Here is a 23,447-nt window from a genome sequence, read left to right as displayed (position 1 = left end):
ATTCAGCGGCTGCGGGATGCTGGTGGAGGAAAGGGAGCAGCCGGTGCTGCGCAAAGGGCCGTTGGCCTCCAGGGGAGGAGGCGTAAGCTAACACATGAAGTCAAAGGTGATAAGGAAAGAAACATTCAGGGAGGCTGGAGAGAGCACAGGGAAGCAGTTTCAGGGCAGTCCGACTGATGATGTCCTATTGAAAGAGACTTCTGAGTGAAAACCGAGTTTTCATTAAGTAGGCGTGTGCTAATATAATATAATGGACTGTAATTCGCAACACCTTTGAGGTATTAATGTGAATGTGCAGCAACAGGATAAAATCAAGAACAACAAGCTTTCCCCAATAATCCCGAGTAGTAATTTTGAAAGCAAGGTTCTGCTGGACCTGACACGCCCTTCTGGTAGAGGGAAACACTTCCAAGAGAAAATGCTAAATAAAGAATCCCTAAATGGATTAAACAAGAAAAGGGCAAACAGGAAGAACCAGCTGGCAACATGTGGGAAGATAAAAGGGAGAGACAAATTAATATGTGGGAGAGAAGTTTTTTAAAAGCAAGATACAGTAAACAGCAGGGAAAAAAAAAAAAAAAAAAAAAAAAAAGATGGTGGTGTTTCATTACCACAGAGAAAGGAATTACACATTCGGGAACACAGCTGCATTTTGCCGCTTGTGCAAGCAAAGGCTCAGGATCCAGCCCTCCCCTCCTCTCTTCCTCTAAATGCATCAGAGAGGCTGCGGATGGTGCTTACCCTCTCTGCTCCTCATTAGGCGGCTCTGTTAGCCCTTTTCTCTACCCAAACACCGGCTGGGGTTTGATGACTAACCTTATACACAAATCCAACATGAAGGCTTCCAACAAGAAGACTTCAGGGGAGATGATGAGCCTTAATTATTCTCTTGGCAAAAATTTCAGCAAAGATGGGACTTTTTGTAGCCAGCTTTCTTTCTCGCTCTGCAGAAAGCCTGGTCTGCTGCTGTGACATCTCTCCTGCTCTGCCCTTTCGGCTCCGAGCTGTGCCTTTACGGAGATGGCTCTCCACGGAGGGCCAGCAATCGAGGGATGGCCCCAGATGTCCCTTTGGGGACGGCCTCTCCCATCACTGGCCCAGTGAGAAGCAGCTCTTACCCCTGTAGGTTAATTGCTGTAATGAGCTTGTGGACAAGGCTCTGCGCTCAGTGCTGTGGCTCATTCTGTACCTGCAGCCCCAGCAGCACCAACTGCACTCCTTCGGCGTTATTTAACCTGGCTGCAGCACCTCCGAGGTCACTGCATTAAACGCGATGCAGGAACATAAAGGTGCCTCCCCTGCCCAAAGACTGCATAACCTGCATGATTTCCAACCTGGAACAGCACAGGAAGAGGCAGCAAGGGACGACAAATGAAACACAGAAGATGCAGTACAGCCCGCACAGATGCAGTACGCCAGCACAGCCTGCAAGAACCCGCTCTTTCCTTACTGTGCAAACCTTGTAAAGCCAGCAAGGAGTAGGTCAAGGACAGACAGTGACTTAGGCTGAAGGTGTAAGACCGGGAGAGGAACCTAAGGATAAAAAGAGCAGGGGTGGGTGCCGCAGGGAGATGAGGGAGAGCTGCCTCAGCACTCCGGCGGGCGAGCAGGAGCTATCGGCATCGCCGCCCGCGGGGTCGATGAGACGCACTGTGATCGCCCTGGCAGACACAGCACCTTTTCCTACAGAGAGAACAGACACATGCGAATTACAACATCATCAGAAAAAATCCCCGAGGAGAGAACATACCAGAGGTTTAAGACATGAGCGAAGCAGCAGAAGTAAAACAATTAGATTGGCAAGCTGCTAATGCTGGAAATCAGCCATGAGCTAAGGACTGCACTGCACACGCAATTATACCTGATTACAGGCACTATATATTTTTAATACTAAGCCGTGTTTTGGTGTAATGTACAAACTATAATTTCTCTATAAAAGTCTGTTTTATGAAAGATGCAGACGGGCACCGTCTCACTCACGCCCTTGTAACTATCTGTGGAACCTGTATTTTTGTTTCTTGGGTTGTGTAACATTTATAAAGAAGTATTTACATAAGTAAATTACTACTATAAGCAAACAGGAGATTTCTCAGCCCAATACACTGAATAATTTCATTTAAACTGCCTGTATCACCACATACTGAAAGTGCATTGAAAACAGACATATTAGTACAAGTATTAAATAAAGATAAGAAGAAAACTCTTAAGGGGGGGCTCTGGCTGGCCTGTGCCCTTGGCCACCTGCCTGTTGTGCCGCTGCACAGTACCTGAGCTCAGGAAGCACCTAAAATACTCCAGTCCTGCCTGCCAGGTTCTGGTTTGACCCACATGGCTCTGCTAGCAGGGACCACAGGTTTTAGCCTTGTTTTAGCTGGAAACAGCTTTCCATGCAGCAGTGAAGTTGTTCTAGTTTCATGCAGCCATCAGTATTCCCACCTATCCTAACACAATTTCTCTTCTATTCCTTTGCCATGGAAATCAGCAGTGCTTCCAGAGGTGCAGAGGCTGGGAAGCCTGGTGGCACCGTCATCGTCTGTTGGCGCTGGAAAGAAATTAAAACCCTCCACAAAGTGAATCAGGAAAGGCTGTGAGCTTCAGGAGGAAGAAATCCGTCTCTCTCCACCTCTATATTCACAGAATCACAGAATTTTCTAGGTTGGAAGAGACCTCAAGGTCATATTCTGCCGGACTTCATCACTAGCAAATGTTCAGAGGTAGTTTGAAGATGTGAACAGTCAGCAAGAAAGGAACTTTCAGTTTCTTTCACAGAGTTATCACCTTCGTCACTGAGGTGCATTTAAGACCTAAGATCACTCTATTACCAAGCTCCCTGTGGCAATTTTTTCGGTTGCCTTACAGGAATTTTGCTAAACCTGGTGGTATAAATCAGTGAGTCACTAGCCAGAAAAAAAGTCGTGGTCTGCATTTGAAGGATGGGAGCATGAGGTCTGGAGCCGGCTCAGTATCACATCAAAGAAGGATTTAATAAGTGATGCCTAATGGCTATTATGCAAATCATTAATGGTAATTACAAGTGACAAGATAAAATCATATTCCAGTGTGGTTGCACAAACATCACTGAAGCAATGCTTATGAAAGCAAAGTTGTCAAATTAGACACGCCCTTCTCGTAGTTGACACAAGGCAACACTATCAGCTTTGATAAGCAAAGCGAGCAGAATGTGGAGGAGACAGGCTGACGATGGGCAAAAAGGCTGGGTGCTGGGATGGCCATGGGGCCAGAGGACCGAACCCCACTGCCCATCGCATCCCTTGAAAATGTAACATTGTCCTGCTGCCCCCCCAGTGCCCATCCCTGTGTCGGTATTTATCTGCATTGCCTCCTCATCCGCTTTCACATCTCTCTTTTTTGCCATAATGACCACAGAAGTTACCAGCACAGACACTGTGCTGACAGCACTGCTAATCCTGCTGGCGAACCGAGTCTCATTGCTTCCTTTACTTCCATCTGTATGAAACCATTTGCTTCCTTCCATCACGTCTGAGTTGTAAATCCTTGGGGGACATTTTTATGTCTCGGGCTTGCCCAGTCCTTTTCCATGCAGTACTCTGCCCCGAGGCTATGCTCCTGGTCTACATGAGCACAAATAACAGCTGCAGGAGGAAAAGGAATTAGTTTAGTGGAGAAAAGAGCCGGTACTGGGGGATGTTTCAGCACAAGATGGTGGCACACAGCTGGAGAGCACAGAGTGCCATGTATACAGCAAACACAACAGCACGTTTACACCTGATCCATGGTGATGTCTCAGCTTGGAGCCTTGCCATGGTCGTAAGGAAGAGCACGGCATGGAGTGAAGCTCACCCATGGCTCTGCAAGCTGCCTGCCGGCCAGCGAACACCACAGCAGCCATCCAGCACATGGAGCAAACGATCAAACTGCTTCTAAAATACAGCTTGGTTGGCCACGGACTGGCTCCTGGATGCATTTGCTGCATCAGCCCCATGTCCATCTCCCAGTGAAACTGGCAGGAGCCCAGTAAAGCTCCAAAGGATGTGTCTGGATCCCCAGCACGAGTCCTTTGGAGGAGCAGTAGGATTGGTTCTAACCTTCACCGGTAAATGTGATCCTGTAGCCTGTAGACCTTTGAGGCAGGACGTACATAGAAGGCTGAGCAATGATGTGAACCAGTTTGCTTTGTGGCCAAGACCTGTACGTGATGAAGTGAGGCAGTGCCCTGTGCCCACCTGCAGAGTGATGTCCAGTATCCCCAGTACGTTCCCCTAAACCTAAGGCTCTGAAAGGGAGCGAAAGGTGACCTTAGTGCAGAGCCCTGCTCTTTGCAGAGTGCTGTTAGGCAACTTCTGAAAACCTACACAGCAGAAGCGAAGCTCCAAGCAATCCAGACATTATATTAATTTTTGTAGGCTCTCACAGCCACACCCTGTCTTCAATTATATTCCTCAAAATGACTGATGAAAGCCAGATTTACTCCCTATCCTCCTTTTTTGCTCGTATTTTCACTATGGTAAGTCTAGGCTGTGTGGGGAGCACGGGGGATGTGTTTCCAGGGGAAGATGGACTTGTATTTCAGGCACTGCGGTCTTAGAAATGTGAGCTCTGGGAGACTCCAGCTCTGTCCTTGAGCAAGTTATTTCACTGTACCATATGAATAATGAATATTCCAGGATGCTGCCAGCCTTGGGTAGGCGTCTTTTATCATTTTTGATCTAAATAAAGAAGTAAATTAGCTCACTGGAGAGTAGAGAGCCCTAATGTGCTTGTGAAAAGGTGGTCGCATCCTTGTGTGCTCGGGGACCCCCTCTCCGACCCGCAGGCACAGCATGTCCTGCCACCAGCAAGGGAGCAGTGGCTGAGCACCCAAGCAGCTGCCGAGCACCCTTGTGGGGTTTTCTCTGCCCTTCTCCCCACTGGTGCTGGCTGCTCGGGCAAGTGTCACACTCACCTCCAAAGGGGACCGATCACAACCGCTCCTGTAGCCGGGTAGATGGACGTCCTCAAGTCAAAGGCTGCTTGTGAGTAAGAGTGGCCGGGGAATTGCACGCTGTAGGGAACAGAAGCCTGTGTCCCCTGGAGAGCAGAATATCCTCTCATTACGGCAGTCTGCCACAAAAAGACACTTGCACTGGCTGAGCCAGTTCTCCGAAGGCTCCTCTGGCTATCGCTTGCCCGGTTTGGGAGATTGCTCTGCTGTGAGCAATGGCCAGGCTGTGCCATTACCTGGTACCGCTCCGACAAACTCAGTTAATACATGTGGAAAACTTTTCTCCTTTTTATTTTGTGCTCGATAAAATCTTGGCTAGTAGTTATGGCAATGACCTGCCGGATCTCATCACAGTCCAGCCAGGGAACCAGCTAAATCGCCCATGGATATTCCCCTTCCTTCATCTCTTCCTTTATCTGTGATCACCACAAATTGAGGCAGCATGGAGAACAATTACTTTAACTGAAAAATAACTTCAGAGAGGTACTTTGTTTGTGTCAGCTTGCACTGAGTCTGGGACAAGCAGGAACATCCCACATTTAGTTGGCTTGCTCTTCGCAGACCATGACAGCAAGTTGTTTTTTTTGTGCTTGCACGACCAGAGCAATGTGAGCTACAAATGGGGAACTGAACCCACAGGGACACTACCTGAGTGACTTAAGAAATCTCACGGCAAAGCATGTATTAGACCTACTGTCTTTAATTGTGCCAGGTGGCAGACATCTACATCATGATATCCCTTGCCTTTTCACTACTACAGTCGCTATTATTCATGCTTTTCAGAAGTGTGAATTTATATTAACTTCCCATTTTTATTCCACACACTGTACCATAGCATGTGATACAAAAATGTTTATTGGACTAAGAATAAAATAAATACAAATTAATAAAAGATAAAAGGGACTTTGATGTTATAAATACCAATGTTTCTTCTTTGTACATAATCTAGGGCAACTTTTTTTCTTGACTTCTTGTAAAGTTTGCATCATACAAAAAGCTGATGACTCATAAAACATTATTTTACTTTTTGGAATAAGCTGCTGACATGTAAAGTATCTTCCTTGTGAACTGGGATTTCTAGAGGGAAACTGCCTATGGGCTATTTATTCCTGGCATAAACAGCAAGACTAGCCAGCCCCGTGGGAAGAAGAAACACCCTATAGGTGGCACCCCCTTTGGAAGGTATAAATAGAGATCTGCGGCAACAAACAACCTGCAGTCTGATTCAATATCAAGCTGTGCATCTTGCTTTGGGCTTTGGGTTGGATCTGCAGCTGTCCTCAAAATGAGTTGTAGTATTAAGCAGACAACTGGCTCGCTCAGGGGCAGGACCAGCGGTGGCAGCTGTGTTATTGGTGGCGGTGGTGGTGGTGGAGGAGCACGGATCTCCTCAGTCTCTTCTGGAAGATACACGACTTGTGGGATAGGTGGTAGCCGAGGGTTTTCTGGTAGAAGCTACTGTGGTGGTGTGAATTACGGAGGAGGACTGAGCACTGGCAGCTTGGTTGGTGGAAACTATGGAGGTGGCTTAGGAGCCGCCGTCCTCGGAGGATGTCCGGGCATCGGATTCAGCGGTGGCAGTGCCCGCTTCGGCGGTGGCATTGGAGGTGGCATTGGTATTGGTCTTGGTGGAGGGGTAGTTGGAGGTGGCTTTGCTGGTGATGGCATTCTTCTTTCTGGTGACGAAAAGGTCACCATGCAGAACCTTAACGACCGCCTGGCTTCTTACCTGGACAAGGTGAGGTGCCTGGAACAAGAAAATGCTGACCTGGAGTGCAGAATCAGGGAGTGGTACGCCAAGCAGGGCCCTTTTTGTGAGCCACGGGACTACAGCTGCTATTATAAAGAGATAGAAGATCTTCAAAACCAGGTAACACCATTTCTCGGCTGCTTTCTCCCTCGTAAGCTTCTCTCACGCCGTTGATTCACAACTTACTGCAGTTATCGAGAGTAACATTTCCTCGTTGTACAATGCTTTTTGTAAACAGACATTAAGACAACTGCCCGTAGAATGCCCTAGAGCTGAAATGTAAAAATCTTGGGTACTTGGACTGTTTCCACTGCTTTTATTCGTCAGATATATTTGAAAGGGAAAGTGTTAGGTTCACAGAATACAACTTGCTTGGCTCAGTAGTCTTTCTGAACTAGATCTGTGCCAACATGTTCAAATAGATGTCTGCCAAGAAAACAACTGAACAAGAAATAAATAATGAGTGACATGAATTTATATTGTGCTGTCACCAGTCTTGCAGATTCAAGGCTTAAAATTATTTCTTTTTTTTTTTTATTTAAAGTTTACTCTTTCACAGAGAACTGGATGTATTGGACATGTAATTAATAACAAGAACAAGGAGAGAATTGCCTGAATGCATTTTGAGTATGCAATTTAAAATTAAAAATATTTCCCTGCAAAGTGTATTTGGCAAAAATTCTAGGATGTCAACGCACAAAGAGGAATAAAGTGAAAAGAATCCAGGAAACAGACAGAATAAGGCAGACTTATAATTAAGTCTCGGAACAAAGCTTTTGTATCTCTTATCCGTGAAAGTGAGATTTAGACTTAAAAGGTTGGGTGGATCGTGGCAGGCTCTGGACAGCACTAATTATAATTCCCCAGCTGTCTGAACTGTGTGTTTTAGCATTTTAATGCCTCCACAGTACTTCACTTGTCCCTGTGACTGCCAGGCTCTGCTGCCTGGTAGCCAGCATCAGAGAAGGGAGAGCTCGGGGTCTGCTCTGGGCACACCTGAGCCTGGGGATACAGGGAAGAGGCTTCGGGACTGAGTACCAAACCCTGCTCTTTTCCAGATTGTCTGCGCAACCATAGACAACAACAAGATCATTCTGAACATCGATAACAGCAGGATGACAGCCGATGACTTCCGAGTGAAGTGAGTACCCCCCCAGCACGCAGCACCCCTGCCTCTGGCACTGTGCCCCCACCTAAAACCTCGCGGCGAGGAGCTCTCGGTCAGGTCCCCTGAGCCCTGTGCCCAGGACAGGCTGGAGGCTACGTGGAAAACTCTCATCCAGTGCCTCTGAGCTGCCTTCACTGGTGGCACTTCCAGGTTGGGGCAATAGCAAGGTTTTGTGTGGAGCTCGGAAGTTTTTAGAAAGCAGCCAGCTGCAGGGATTCGCAGACAGGGATGGGCGCGGGTTCACCTGAGCTGCCATTCTGGCACGTGGTGCCTTGCAGAAGGGAAGTTTTTGTTTTTTCTTGTTGGAGCACGGAAACGCGGTGAGTGACACCTCCACCCCGGTGAGAAAGCTCCAGACAAAGTGGATTGAGGGCAGGCTTTGACAGAGCAAGCCGGATTTGCTTTCCCTATTGTCCTGGGATGCTAGCTAGGAAACCACTGCAAGAAAGATGGACGGTCACATCAAAAAAAAAAGAGTGGATGGTGAGGTCAGGCTCTGACTGCTCTGTCTTGTTTCCTTTCTCACTCTCAGGTACGAGACGGAGCTGGCCCTTCGCCAGAGCGTGGAGGCTGACATTAACGGCCTGCGCCAAGTCCTGGATCAGCTCACTCTCTGCAGGTCTGACCTGGAGGCACAGCTGGAGTCGCTGCGGGAGGAGCTCTGCTGCCTGAAGAAGAACCACGAGGAGGTAGGCTCCTGCTCCTCTCGTGCAAAAAGCGTTAATTGCTAATTGCAGCCACTGCTGGCTGCGGGTGGGTTTCTCCTCCTCTGCTGCAAGTGATGGATGCAGACGGCGCGTGCCACCCAGGAGCTGAGAATGCCCACCAGAGAGGGGCTCTGCCGGGGGCTCTGCTCTTCCCTACAGGGAAACTGGGTTCTCGCAGTTGTTTTCCTTGTTTTTTTAAAAAAAAATGATTTGATTTTCTGCAGGAAATGAACTGCCTGAGGAAACAATCGACTGGAGATGTGAGCGTGGAGGTCAATGCCTGCCCTGGCCCAGACCTCAGAAAGATCCTGGAGGAGATGAGGTGCCAATATGAAACACTGATTGAACGCAATCGCAAAGAAGTTGAGGACTGGTATGAGTGTAAGGTGAGCAAATTTACTCAGCTTTGACTTTTCCAGGCAATGCTTCCACACTTATTTAACTTAAGCAAAACCAACAGCATTCAGCACTGATTTCAGCTGACCAAGTGCTGCAGGGGATGCTGCCCCTCTGCCACATGTCATTAGGACTCGAGGCAGGAGCTCTTCACGAAGCAGATGAGGAGTGGGAAGGACTGGGCAGTGGCACTATTAGAAGAGGAATTACACGCAGGGTTTACTTCATTAGGATGAGAGACTTCACCCAAACTCTCCCCATTCTTTGTTTTTCGTTAGCTCCTCTGCTCTTTCCTTAATCCTCAGTCTGGTTTACACTGGGACATCCCCTTAATGTCTGTACTTGGTGCTTTGCAGATTGAGGAGGTAAATCGGGAGGTTATTACAAGCGGTCAGGAGGTCGAGACGTGCAACAACCAGGTCACTGAACTGAGACGCCAATTGCAAGCCCTGGAAATCGATCTGCAGGCTCAGCTCAGCCAGGTGGGTGGCGTGCTGCTGCACAGCTCAGCTGGCGCACGGTTCTGCTTTGGTGGAAGGCTCTGTGGGTAAATGCAGTGCTTCCCATGCTGTATTTCTAACGTGCCACACGTTTTTCTTCAGAGGGACAACCTGGAAGCATCCCTGGCTGAAACAGAGTGTCGCTACAACAACCACCTTGGTGAGCTCCAGAGCCAGATCACGTGCGTGGAGCAGCAGCTGGCTGACCTGCGCGCGGAAATGGAGTGCCAGAACCAAGAGTACAAGATCCTGCTGGACGTCAAGTGCCGCCTGGAGCAGGAGATCCATACATACCGCTGCCTGCTGGAGGGCGGCCAGCAGGACCTCATGTGAGTACCCCCTAGACACACCAAGAGGCGCAATACCTGTGTCCTGGGTATCTTCAAACAGCCTCAAAGTGAGCTACAGGTGGAGGCTTTCTTCCAGCTCCTTTCCCTTCCTCACTTATTTGGGGTGATTGGAAGGCAGTGGGGATAATCTACTTCCCTATCCTGTGCCAGGCATTGCCAGGAGAAGAGCTCCCTGCAGCTTTCTGCCCATTTTATGCCCAAGAGGAAAACAGATCGAGAGCAGAAGGGCCAACGAGCAACCCGTACTTCTGATTTATCTGACAAACCCTTCACTAAATGTCACTTTCTTGTCCCCACAGTCAGCAAGGAGGAATCAGTCAATCATCAGGGCTAGGAGGAGGAGTTGCAAGAACAGGTGGAATAGGAGGAGGAGGTATCATTAGAACAAGCCACACTTACACTTCGTCTTCCCAGATGCCATCTTGTGCAGCTGCGGAGATACAAGGTAAGCGCTGCAACACGGCAAGATTTCCACAGTCCTCTCCTTCCTAGTGCAACACGGACAGGCAGCAACAAAGGCCTTTCCAGTGAAGTTTACAGGGGGTATTTAATGCAGTTTACAGGGGGTGTTTATTGTTTTATTGCGAAGCTACTGGGAAAGGCAGAGGAGTGGCTGCGAGTGCTTTCAGAAAGCAGGCAGCAGCTGTCAGTCTGCTTGGAAGCATGAGAACTGCAAAAAGTGAGGAGGAAGAGGGAGAGACAGAGGGAGAGAGGCAGTGAAGGCAAGCCACAGACAGGCAGAGAACACAGAGAAAGAACCAGCACAAAACCTAGGGCAAAAGGAGAGCCGGAGAAAGGAGTGAAAACCAAAAAAGAAGCAGGAACGATGAGGATTTTGGTAGAAAATTACTAGCACTATTTCAGGGGGAAACTTCCAGCCAAACTGGAAGCAAAACACGTGACTGTGGTGGCAGCTGATCCAGCAGAACGGGTGTGGGCAGGGGCACTGAGCTGGTGGGGACCCTGGTGCTGGTCCCTCACCCAGGTTATTGGGGGTGCAGGGTCTGCAGCTCCCACCTTTGGCATCCCTGCGTAAAAGGGCAGCCTCAGAGCACATCTGCCCGATGGGCAGGCAGCGACCAGGCCTCTCCTTTTGGTATTTATCTGAAATTCCAGCTGAGGTGGCTTGTGGGATGATCGTGCTGCGTATGTGTGCGGCGTGACAGTGTGGGAAAGAATCTGTTCTTGCTTTAAACAAAGTGATGTTTTCTTTGATCTCCCCAGTGCCTTGCAGAAGGATTTGTGATTAAGCAGAGAAATGAGAGTATACAACAAGAGATCCCTGCAGCAGAGCCGTGGATAAAGAGAGAGAATATTTACTGTATGCCTCTGCTAAGAGCAAGGAACGTGCTCTTCTGTATTACTCAGCGATGCTAAGCAATGTGTCAGAGGGATGAGCAGAGCGCTGGGCCACATTCTGCTTTATTTTGCTATTTGCTTTTTCCAGTCTGTACTGCTGCGTGTGCCCAGCCACCATGACTACTACTGGGGTTAACCAGTACTATGATCACTCATGTACCTGCTGGTGAAAAACCTTCTCTAATAAAACTTTGCTTCTGCCTGATGCAATCAAGAAACCCGTGTCTGCAAACTGAGTTCCTTGAGCAAAGCAGGGGCTGGTCCGGGTGCAAACCACATCCCCGGCCAGCAGAAGCTGGGAAGCCACGCACAAGGGGCCCCAGAAATGGTTGGGATCTGCTCCACGGGGAGCAAAGTGGCTTCGGCAGCAGGAGCCAGAGAGCAGCCTCGTGGACCTCGCAGGGCTCGGGAAGCTCCTCCCGGGCAGCCCCTGCGGGCAGATGCCTGCATTCCTCTCACAGGGAACTTTGCTAAAGCACAATTACAGAAAAGTATATAGGAGAATAAAGAGAACTGGCAGAAGGTCAGTGATGGGACAGGCAGAGAGAGCCTCAGCCCTGGGTGGTGCGTCTGGGCTGTGCCCGCTGTAATTCAGCATCCAGCCCACAGATCTTGGTCCCACAACTGATTTAATTTCTGCTGAGATGGCTTCTGCTCAGCCCCAGCCCTTTCATGTTATAGGAACCTTCCCACTGAGAAAAGGAGTGGTTGCAAAAAGTCCATTTCCTACCTATTCTCACCTGGGGACTGAGTCACTGACCGGGCATCCTGTTTCAAGCAGTTTCAACCCAAGCATCAGAAACTGCTGCAGAAGCAGCTGTACGCTCATCACACCCCCTGCAGAACCAGAGGGGGCAGGATGAGGGCTGAAAAAGTGCAGCTCAGCAGAGAATACGATAGAGAAAAAAAGCCAGCTAGCGTCTTTCGATACACACAGCCATTATTTCTTAAACCTCACAAGCAAGACAAAGATCAGCCCCTCCTCTGCCCCCAAAGAGCAGAGGTAGCTGGTGCTGAGTCAGTGTAGATGGGCAGTGTGAGTGCGTCCTGACGCTGACCTGGGCAGAAAACCGAGGGCAGAAGTTTGGTAACAGCCCCACAGCTCTTCTGGTGGGTGCAGCCACGGGCTTACGGGGGTCAGTCTGCGTTTGGGGACTTTTCAGTTAAAAGCCAGTATGAGCTGGAGGGGTTTGAGGATTACACTGTTTGTTGGACCAGAGAACCATGCTGCGACTGGTTTTATACGCTCACTCCACCCTGCAGGTTTACAGCTACAGCATTGGCTGCTGTCACCTCTGGTGCGCTGTGATGTGGCTGTTACAGAGTCACACTCACTTATGGGGTGACTTGGCAAGGCAACCCCCACCTGGTAATTCCTTTGCTGTCACAAGCTGGAGATTACGAAGCAGTCAACCTCATGGGGAGAAGGAGAAAGGCTATAGAGACAAAAACATTTCATGACAACATGTGCAGTCTGGTGTGGCACTCTTTTTTAGCCTCGCCTCTTATATAGAAACTGATTTCTCTGTTGCTACAGAAATAGACTTAACACAACCTGACACCTTCCAGGCCACTGTCCTCTCAAAGGCTCACAGACAGCAAGTGGCTGAAGCAATCATCAGTGTGTCAGGGAGGTGAAGGATGCCTATCTCCTGCTCTAGAAGTGCATGGAGAGATGAGTAAGTGGTATTTATTTGATTTTATCTATGAGACATTAAATCCATGACTATCCAGTGGCTAGAGCATAGTAAGAAACAAAAAGAAATAAAGAGAAATGAGAAAATGCAGCACTGGAACTACTGCAAACTGACACAGAACAGCTGCCATCAAGTAGATGCTTTTAAACCAAGACTCTAAATCAAGTCTTCTCTAAAGACAAGTTCCAGTCCTAGGGAAAGTCTCGGACTTGATGCAGGAATCCCTTGGTAGACGTGTATACCCAGGGATATGCTGGCATATGCTTCCCAGCAGAGAGAGGTGCTTATTGTGGTTATACTGGAAGTTTTCCAGTGGTCGGACTCCTCTGCGTATATCCCAGTTGCTCTCAGAGCTTCAGCTGAGCAGTTGGAAGGACGTCTTTCCACGTTCCTTTGCCTTTGTATTCTCCTGCCTTGTTCAGTGCAAAGACAGACAGATAATCCCCTTCTTGGTCTTGGTAAGTTCCCTTTCTGGTCTTGACCTTTCCCAATCTGCCAGTCTTCCTCTAAAAATACAAGGACATTTTACAGACATGCCTCCAGTTTTCAGTCTTCTGGAAACTCCGGGCTACCCCCAAAGGAGAAAAGCTTGCTGCTTTCTTCTGGGAGCCCCAGCTGATTCCCACCAGCTGGGGAGCCTCCTTCTCTTGCAACCTGCTACTGACATCTAGCTGCTCCATCGGATTCCCTGTATTCACATCAAAGGCCTTCCCACCCGGCGCACAAGGTCCGGCAGGAGCAACACACGCACTTTCACAAAGGAGCTGTCCTAAATTCCTGAGAGGTGAAAGAGACCTAATGACACGGGCCGCAGGACTGTAATGATCCTGAGGTTATGCCTATGCCTCTGGAAAGCCCCCAGGGACCTACAGACTCAGCTCCAAAGACACCAGACCTACGAGTCGGGATGCGTCTGGGAAGCAGCTCATGAGAAGGTGGCTTGGGATAAACAGTTCCCCAGCAGCAAACACCCTGGAAACAACCCATACATTAGGGAGCTGCAAATTACGGAGCTGCAAGCCCTGGGCTGGAAATTACATTTCCATGAGATTTCCATACTTCTTTGTGCCACGCAGACTAGACCCAAGAAGCTTATGAGCGCACACAACTGAATGAAAATAAGGAGGGAAAGGTTAGGGTTGTTTTTTGTTTTTGTTTTTGTTTTTTTAGATCTTCAGAGCAGTGATTTAATTTTATCTTAGCTTAACTAGTGCACCCTTTTCCCGAAGACAAAAAGGAAAAATAGCAAAACAGAGGGCAAGAGTGCACCATGCAAGGATCCCAGGCAGAGGCACGAAGAGGAGGGTCCGAGGGGAAGGTCCCCCCGGGGACCAGCGTGCTCCCAGGGGCCGGAGCCATCCTCTCTGCAGCAATTACCACAATAAGCATGTAGACGTCCTCCACTCCCACAAAGGAGCAAGTCCCACGTTTCTGCCTGCATTATTCTGATGTGCTAAAATGATAACTGTGAAGGAGAGGAAGGAATGTGTGCTCACTCAGGAAAGATGCTTGCTGCAGACAGCTATTGGGAAACTCCTGAAGAATCATACGCAGGACAGGCAAAGCTTCAAGCAATGCAGCATTACATCAGTTTCGGTTCATTCCTACCACCACACCCTGACTCCAATTATGCTCTCCAGTCCTAGTAATGAAATTCAGATATTCCTTTCTATGCACAGTAACTTTTTATTAAGGTTTTTACCTATTCTTAGCTCGGCTCCTTTGCATTTAGGCACTGAGCAGAGCACAAGGTGGAAGGAAGGGCAGGCTGACATTCAGGCACTGCAGACAGATCCAGGAGACCTGGGTTCAGCATCCCCAGACTCTGCCAGAGGCATGCTCCTTATCTCTGAGTAAAGCACTCGGAGCAAGTGCCTCCACACCTCTGTCTCCAGCCTGCTTGGAGATATCACTGCCAGCTTTCACTGCTGGCACAGTGACATCCAAGGATGCAGAGATAAGAGGACGCGTCCTTACGAAGGAATAACTAGAGTAAGAGCAATAAAGTGATGGTAAAATCCATGAACACTGGGACACTTCAGTCCTTCAGTAAATGAGATTAGCTACTTGCCGTAACAGCTACTCCAATCTGCCATCCTGACACGGAGTGGGGATGTGAGCAGGAGTTTCGCCTCACTTCTTCTCTGGGGAAACAAGCTTGGAGAATTTCTTACAGGGAACGGTTAGTTTCAGGGAGCTGTGGAATGCCTGTCTCTTGCTCAACAGTGGCTAAAAACAGGTTCTCCCTACCGAGAAGGCCATTGCACTTGTGTCTTAGCCAAATACCTCAGGAAAATGAGCTTAGCCTGGATTTTGATGTCAGAAGAGGGGAAGGATTTTTGCTTTTTCCTTTCTCTGCCTAGCTAAGATTTGGAGACATTAGGGATAGAGAATAACCTCTAGTTTTATTTAATCCATCTTTTCCAAACCAGTCCAGAACTGTAGTGGGGAACAATTTTTCTGCCAGCTTCATCAGCAATTCTGTCTTTGTACTTCCTAGGACAGTGGTCTCAAACCTCTCAGAAGCACGCAGCACATATTGACAGAGACGTTGCCCATGGGATGTTTCCAGCCCCATTCATTGTTTCAAAAAAAAAACAACAACAAAACGTATTTCCCCAGCAACAACCACTATCCATACTGATGAAAACTACAGAAACATCTTTCACTGAATGTCAGAACAATGTTTAAAGTCCTAGGATGTTATTTCATGCTCTCCATATAAAGAAGCAAACCTTCGTGAACCGCCGGAGAGCCCAGCTCACAAATGAAGAATCTTTTGTCCGTGGCCCTTAAGAGCCCATTCCACAAGCGTCACGTCTTGTAGCTGAGTTTTCGGGAATTATTTCACCAGTGGAGAGACTTAAAGGTTAATCTTTCTGTCTCTGATCTTTCCACAAAGTTCTTACATCATTCCTCATACATCATTCGAGAGTCAAACTTCGTATGTATTTTTTCTTTTTCATCTTACATATTCAAACATCAGCACCCTGTAAGAAAACTGCTTATTCAACTCAAAATAAGATGAAAATAAATTAATGAGAGATAAAGAGCTCTTTGATGCAATAACCTTTAATGATTTCTTCCTGGTATATAATTTAGGACAGTGTTTTTCCTGGCTTAATGTTGTAAAGTTTGCATCATAAACAAAAAGCTGATGATTCATAAAACATTATTGCTAATGTATTTTTGAAATAAGCAAGAGACATGTAAAGTATCTTCCTTATCTATGGGGAATCTTGAAAGGAAACTTCCCTTTGAGAAATTATTCTTGGCACCAATGGCTGGAGTAGCCAGCCTTATGGGAAGAGGAGCCAGTGGTGACACCCACTGTGGAAGGTATAAATAGAGTTTCGTGGCAGCGGACAACTCGCAGTCTGATTCAATATCAAGCTGTGCAACTTGCTTTGGGCTTCTGCTTGCATTTCCAACTGCTGTCGCCATGAGTTGCAACATTAAGGAGACTATTACTGTGTCTAGCAAAGGCAGGAGCAGTGGTGGCAGCTGTATCATTGGTGGTGGTGGTGGAGCACGGATTTCTTCCTATGGGATAGGCAGTGGCAGAGGTTTTTCTGGAAGGAGCTACTGCGGTGGAGTGAATTATGGAGGGGGACTGAGTGTTGGTAGCTTGGCTGGTGGGAGCTATGGAGGTGGCAACTGCTATGGCAATGGCCTCGGGTTTGGCCTTGGAGGCGGTGTGGTTGTTGGTGGTCTTGGTGGCGACTGTTTGCTTTCATCCTGCGATGAGAAGGTGACCATGCAAAACCTCAACGATCGCCTGGCCTCCTATCTGGACAAGGTGAAGTGCTTGGAGAAGGAAAATGCTGAACTGGAATGCAGAATCAGAGAGTGGTATGCTACACAGGGCCTCTCCTGCGAGCCCCGGGACTACAGCTGCTATTACAAAGAAATTGAAGATCTTCAGAATCAGGTAATCCCATTTTTCAGTTGTTCCTGCCATCGTTAAGGTTCATTTCTTAATTTGCATTTAGAACTTACTGCAATTCTTTAAGATATTTTTACTGTTGTAAAATGTCTTTGCAAACATAAGTTGTAGCAATTTCCTCTGTGACATTGTTGAGTATGAGTGTGGACACATACTGCGAGGTGATATAGGTAGGATAATGCTCTTAAAAAGGAAAAAGGATGCCTTGTTACGCTGTGATTTGGCTGTATAGTTGAATATTACTGACTGTGCTCTGAGGAAATGCAGTGGTGTCAGCCCAGTAAGAAAAGCAAAGCAATGAGAACTGTAGAGCAAGAGGAAAACACACATAGCACATGTATCAAATAAAGCATTATAAATGCTATGTGAAAAAAGCTGAGTATTTAAAATTGTCTGTTGATTGCAGTGGTGGCACAAAGAGCCCAACTCTAATGTGTCCCCAGTGAAAGCTGTAGATGAGCTTTAGGTTTAAAGGTACCTTCTAACTCTCTTCCCTGAAAATCCTTAAGCTTGAAGTCAGGAACAAGCCAGCCTAAATGTCAGCTGAGCTTTGATATCTCAAGGAAGGTTCTTTATGCTCACCTCTTTGTGAAGCATCTTTGGAACTTTCCTTTCATACTTTGAGACTGGGAATTGCCCTCTCACTAACTCCCTACCTCTCTTCTTTACTGCCTGCTAGTCAAGGAGGCACAGCTACCTCCTGCAGCTGCTCTGCTCAAGGAACAAAGCAATTTAAGTAGAAAGGTGATGGAAAAAGGAAACTGTAAAGAGTTAATACTTAACTGTCCCCTAGATACACCTGTAGAGTACTGCAGCGGAGAGAAGGGAGCCGTCTCTCATGCTCTGCTCTTTTCCAGATTGTCTGCGCAACCATTGATAACAACAAGATCATTCTGGACATTGATAACAGCAGGATGGCTGCTGATGACTTCCGTGTGAAGTGAGTGCCCCTCCGTGCCGATGCACCCCCTTGCCTCCTCCCTGCTCCTTCGCATCTCACTCGTGGCGTCCCAGCGCACCCCATGCAGAGGCTGAGGACAAGTCTCCTGCAACACCACGTTAGGGCAGGATGTAATGATGAAAGGCATTTTGCTCCTGGTCCTCAGACATCCCATAATTAGTATTCTTGGGTAAAACATTGGGCAATGGTGTTTGGTGGTTAGGGCTTGGGACTGACACTGCAGGGAGTGGCCCTTAGTGGTATACTGGGAGCATTTCCATCACAGACCAGTGCAGATCGGGATCAACAAAGCAGAAATGCAGCTGGGTGAGCAATACCAAACACAGCGATATCAGAACGGGGAGAAAGACATGGGGAAGAAGAGCTGGCACATAACAGGCATCAAGTGCAGGGCAGAAATCAAACACAGTGCATCCAGCTTAGCCAGCAAAACAAAGTACGGAGCAGGCAGATGGGAAGAGGAGATCTTTGCAGAAGCTGAGTGGAGATGTTTCAGTTCTGATTTTCTTTTTCTTTTTTTTTTTTTTTTTTTTGCACAAACCAGGTACGAGACGGAGCTGGCCCTTCGCCAGAGCGTGGAGGCTGACATTAACGGCCTGCGCCAAGTCCTGGATCAGCTCACTCTCTGCAGGTCTGACCTGGAGGCACAGCTGGAGTCGCTGCGGGAGGAGCTCTGCTGCCTGAAGAAGAACCACGAGGAGGTAGGCTCCTGCTCCTCTAGGAGCACCACAGCCCTGGCATAAAACATTTTGTCTACAAGAACGTGCTCTGAATGTAGAAGCAAAGAGGAGCCGATCCATACCACAGCTTTCCCATCAAACAGGTCTGGGGTTGAGACCTGCCTGCCTGCTGGGTGGTGCAGGAGCTCAGGCCGAGGCAGCTGCTCCTCTCTGGGACTGGCACTGGGAGAGCCAGAGGGGGTGAAAGTTGCTGCTGTCTGCAGTGGGTGAGAAAAGAGATTACCCAACAGATTTGTTGGGGAAAACACTTGCACCATCTCTCAGTGGTTCACAGCCACAGCTGGGAGGCACCCCGGGCAGGGAGAGCTGTTCTCAGCCACCGAGCTCTGCTCTTCTGTGCTGTTTTAAAAGCCAAAATGTGTCTAATCTGGGTTGTATTTCCAGGAAATGAATTGTCTGAGGAAACAATCAACTGGAGATGTGAGTGTGGAGGTCAATGCCTGCCCTGGACCAGATCTCAGGCAAATCTTGGAGGATTTGAGATGCCAGTATGAAACACTGATAGCGCGCAACCGCAAGGAAGTTGAGGATTGGTACGAGTGCAAGGTAAGCGACACACGCCTGCTGTGAAACAAACTGATGAGCACATTTCAGAGCACAGGAGCATTTCAGAGAAAATAAGCAGTTGCCCTTTGCAATGAAGCCCAGGCTCAGCACTCATTTACACCCTGTGTTCTGCGGGAGACCCGGGCCTGTCTGACCAGTTTGCTATGCCCCATCTGGAACGGCAGCATTAACCACAAGGCCTTGTGGTGTGGTGTTGGAACTGAAATACCCCACATTTGGATTAAAGAGACTTAATAGCCATGAGGTTAATGCGATTTGTAAAAGAGCAAGCAGTTGAAGGCGGTGGTTAACGCCCAGTTCAGAGAACTCACCGTGCTCCCTTTTGGTTTTGCTAGCAGCTCACTGTGTTCTGCTTCAGTAAAAGAAGTCCAAATTACACAGATACACTCTGACGGTCTTTATTCTGGCTTGGTGCTTTGCAGATTGAGGAGGTGAATCGGGAGGTTATTACGAGCGGTCAGGAGGTCGAGACGTGCAACAACCAGGTCACTGAACTGAGACGCCAATTGCAAGCCCTGGAAATCGATCTGCAGGCTCAGCTCAGCCAGGTGGGTGGTGTGCTCTCTTACAGCTGTGTTTGGATACTGGTGAATAACTCTTCCATTTCTGCACTGGAAATAATAAACTCCATGGTGACACCTAAATGAACCTTGTTTCTTTGTTTGGTTGTCCTGTTTACCAGAGGAATAATCTGGAATCCTCTCTGGCTGAGACCGAGTGCCAGTACAACACACTCCTCGGGGAGCTACAGAACCAGATCACGTGCGTGGAGCAGCAATTGGCTGAAATTAGGGCGGAAATAGAGTGCCAGAACCAGGAGTACAAGACCTTACTGGATGTCAAGTGCCGTTTGGAACAGGAGATTCAGACCTACCGCTGCTTGTTGGAAGGAGGACAGCAGGACCTTATGTACGTAAATCCCTGAATCTGTTAGAGAATAAAGGAAAATATCAAGGATCTGAATTATGGATTTGGAATCTGACACCACATTTGGCCTATCTTAATGTTTTCACTGAGATGACAAAGATGTCTTATGAGCAGCCTTACTATGAAGTCTGAACTAAAAGTTACTCCTTGGGATCTGCAAAGCAGAGGAACCAAATCTTCCAGCCCTGTAGCTATTAGTGCTGTTAGCATTTGTCACCGTCTCTGTTCTGTAATAAGATGGGTGAGAACTGTCAGAAGAAAATTAATTGCAGTGCGCTGCCATTTCCATGCCAAAAGGGGGCACAAATGCAAAGCAAAATGAAAAAAAAAGAGCACTGTGTAAAATACTCAGACATTTCTAACCCCTGTAAAGACGTAGTTTGACATTTTGTGCCCTCAGTAGTGTCCAGTAATGTTCTAAAACTGCCTATTTCTTTCACCAAATTTCTCCCACTAGTCACGGAGGAGGAATCGGAGTAGGAACTGGCGTAGGAGGAGGAGTCATTAGGACAAGCCACACCTATACTACAACCTCGTCTTCCCACTGCCAGCCGCAAGTCCCACCCTGCAAGACCGGAGACATACAGGGTAAGAGTCGGGTTTCCACAAGAAGAAAACATTTTTATTCCAGTCTGCTCCTTTGTAATAAGGCCAGGCAAAGCAAACTCTCAACAAAACACAATTATTTAGGGAATTTCTGGGTTTCCCTGGCTTGTCTGCTTAACAGAAACTTGCTTAACAAAGTCTGCTCCTGTAATAAGGGCACTACACACAGAATCACAGAATATCCCGAGTTGGAAGGGACCCATAAGGATCATGGAGTCCAACTCCTGGCTGATTTTTGTTGTTATTTGAAAGATCTTGTCTCTGTCTGAATCAAAATAATGTTTCTCTCTCTTTTTTTTTTTTTTTTTTCTTCTCCAGTGACCTGCAGGAGAATTTGTGATTGAGGATGCATGGACTAGAAGGTGACGTACAGAGAACCCCACAGACAAAACAGGAACACTCGCTGTTCCCTGCACGCCTCTACGGAGGGAAAGTAGAAGTAATGGTGCGATGCTTTGCCGTGTATCTCAGGGGGCCTCTCGGGGGCCTCCCTTTTGTTTGTTCTGCTACTTCTGTTCTGTAATGCTGCAACCCCTAGAAGTTACTTGAGTTAGTCAGGATCACTACTGTACCTGCTGGTGAAAAACCTTCTCTAATAAAACTTTGCTTCTGCCTGATGCAATCAAGAAACCCGTGTCTGCAAACTGAGTTCCTTGAGCAAAGCAGGGGGCAGTCTGGGTGCAACCCACATCCCCGGCCAGCAGAAGCTGGGAAGCCACGCACAACGGGGCCCCAGAAATGGTTGGGATCTGCTCCACGGGGAGCAAAGCGGCTTTGGCAGCAGGAGCCAGAGAGTGGCCTCGTGAACTTTGCAGGGCTCGAGCAGCTCCTCCCGGGCAGCCCCTGCAGGCAGATCACAGAATCACAAAATGGTTTGGGTTGGAAATGACTTTAAATCTCATCTAACTCCAACCCTGCCGTGGCAGGGATGCCACCCACCAGATCAGGTTGGCCAAGGCGCATCCAGCCTGGCCTTAAGCCCCTCCAGGGATGGGGCAGCCACAGCCTGTGCCAGCGCCTCACACCCTCACAGTGCAGAATTCCTCCTAACGCCCGGTCTGAACGTATCCCCTTTACAACCAACAGCCTGAAACGAGTGAAAAACCCGTGTGGGAAAAGCAGATGACCCCAAAGCCCATTTCATAGCCCAGACCAGCACAGCACAACCGTGTCCCAGAGCTGGAGCTGTAGGAAAGATCTGGGGATCGCCGAGAAATGAAGAAATACAACACACTCGGAGCCCAAACCCAGCGAATTTCCCCAAAACAGCCCGGAGCTCGGCGACCCCTGGCGGCGCGGCCGGGGAGGAGCGGGCAGGAGCTGGGGGCACGCGCACACGGGCACGGGCACGAGCACGCGGGGACGCGCAAGGCACGGCTCGGCACGGCTCGGCTCCGCCAGGTGTCAGCCGTTCGCTGCAGGAGGGCTGGGGCCGGTGCTGGTAGGCGATGAAATCAGGGTGCGATACCGGGAGATGAGGGAATTAACGCCCTGCGATACGCGAAGAGCCGCGTGGAGCACTCGGGAAGGTGGGTGCTGGCCGGGCTGGCCCCCAGCACGCAGGAGGAGCTCGTCTGCAGATGTCCCCTGGTGTCCCCATGCATCCCCATAACATCCCCAGGTGTCCCCACAACATCCCCACGTGTCCCCATGTGTCCCCACAACATCCCCAGGTGTCCCCACACGTCCCCACAACATCCCCAGGTGTCCCCACGTGTCCCCACACATCGCTTCTCACTGCCAGGGCCGTGGGTGAGGCTGGAGGCCACCAATGTGCAGCTCTGGGGGCTCGCAGCGGGTGCCCGAGCAGAGGCGTGCTGCGGGGATGCCGGTAGCCAAACACACAGACAGAAGCTCCCCTCCTGCTCCATTTAGCGGTCACATTCATGGCAAGCAAGGCTGATGTGGCCTGATTCTGAAAAAGTGACTTGCAGGACACAATGCAGGTTTTGTTCCTGCCTCTGAAGACCCCGGGTGCGTTCCCCTGCCTGGCCGTGCCCAGGACTGAAGCCACCCTGAAACTCGCTGCACCCATTTGCTGACACCCACGGATTTTTTTCGGATGGTGCTGGGCTGTTTTGCAGCGTGTGGTGGCAGCCAGGCTCTCCGCAGGGTGGCAGAGCTGCAGCTCCGAGCCCTTGCCAAGGTCTTGCCAAAGAGGCAGCACCGAGCCAGCTGCGCAAAGGGCTGCTCAGACCCGAACTAACGAAGTCCCCGACAAAGGGTTCGTACAGTCCAAGTCCCTCTCACAGCCCTGACTCACCTAATTACTGCTCCTATCATAATCACCATCGTTCCAGTGGGTGGTGGAGCTTTTGAAGGTGCCTTTTACGGTTTCATCAGCGCTGGTTCCTGCAATACCGAATGAGTAACAGATCCAGAAGGCGGCACCCAGGAATTGGTTGTTTTCCTGCTGGAGAGCTGTTTGCTGGCTAGGATAGTGCAGACCCCAAACCAGGGGGCTGTGGGGTGGCTGTAGGGTGGGGAACACCCCATGCTCGGGCTGCCAGTGGCACCGGGTGGGTGCCTTGTAGGCACAACGAGCCCCCCAGCCGCGCATCTCGGGGCGCAGGCAGGTGCCCAGGGCTACGCCCTGCGTTGCAGAACAGCGCAGCAGAGGTGGGGCCTCGCTCCCCCACTTCAAAACAGGTATTTTAAAAACCTTCGCGTATGTAGAAGTGTTTTGGCATGCAGGGAATGGCCGTACACAGATGGGCTAGGTGGAATTTTTTCGGAGCTCTGGGAAGGCACTGCTTTGTTTTAGGAGATGTGGCCAGAAATAAACACAAGCAGAAGCAGAACGAACGACG

General features: G+C 49.0%; 2 protein-coding genes across 2 annotated transcripts; both read left to right on the top strand.

Annotated features, from left to right (window-relative positions):
* Positions 1-6,248: 6,248 nt before the first annotated feature.
* On the top strand, positions 6,249-11,239 carry LOC116498416 (keratin, type I cytoskeletal 13-like). The gene is made up of 8 exons (XM_032202681.1): positions 6,249-6,833; positions 7,772-7,854; positions 8,414-8,570; positions 8,813-8,974; positions 9,341-9,466; positions 9,587-9,813; positions 10,134-10,279; positions 11,059-11,239. The coding sequence occupies exons 1-8, from the start codon at positions 6,249-6,251 to the stop codon at positions 11,082-11,084; spliced, it is 1,512 nt and encodes a 503-aa protein (XP_032058572.1). The 3' UTR covers positions 11,085-11,239.
* A 5,093-nt stretch (positions 11,240-16,332) lies between these two features.
* LOC116498548 (keratin, type I cytoskeletal 19-like) lies at positions 16,333-21,023 on the top strand. Its single transcript, XM_032202874.1, has 8 exons — positions 16,333-16,821; positions 17,694-17,776; positions 18,342-18,498; positions 18,922-19,083; positions 19,527-19,652; positions 19,787-20,013; positions 20,489-20,619; positions 20,956-21,023. Exons 1-8 carry the CDS (start codon positions 16,333-16,335, stop codon positions 20,979-20,981), a joined length of 1,401 nt encoding a protein of 466 aa, XP_032058765.1. The 3' UTR covers positions 20,982-21,023.
* The last annotated feature ends 2,424 nt before the right edge of the window (positions 21,024-23,447 follow it).

The sequence above is a fragment of the Aythya fuligula genome, chromosome 24 (genome assembly GCF_009819795.1).
Source record: "Aythya fuligula isolate bAytFul2 chromosome 24, bAytFul2.pri, whole genome shotgun sequence".
Taxonomy (NCBI): domain Eukaryota; kingdom Metazoa; phylum Chordata; class Aves; order Anseriformes; family Anatidae; genus Aythya; species Aythya fuligula.
This window is presented reverse-complemented; position numbering and strand designations above follow the sequence as displayed.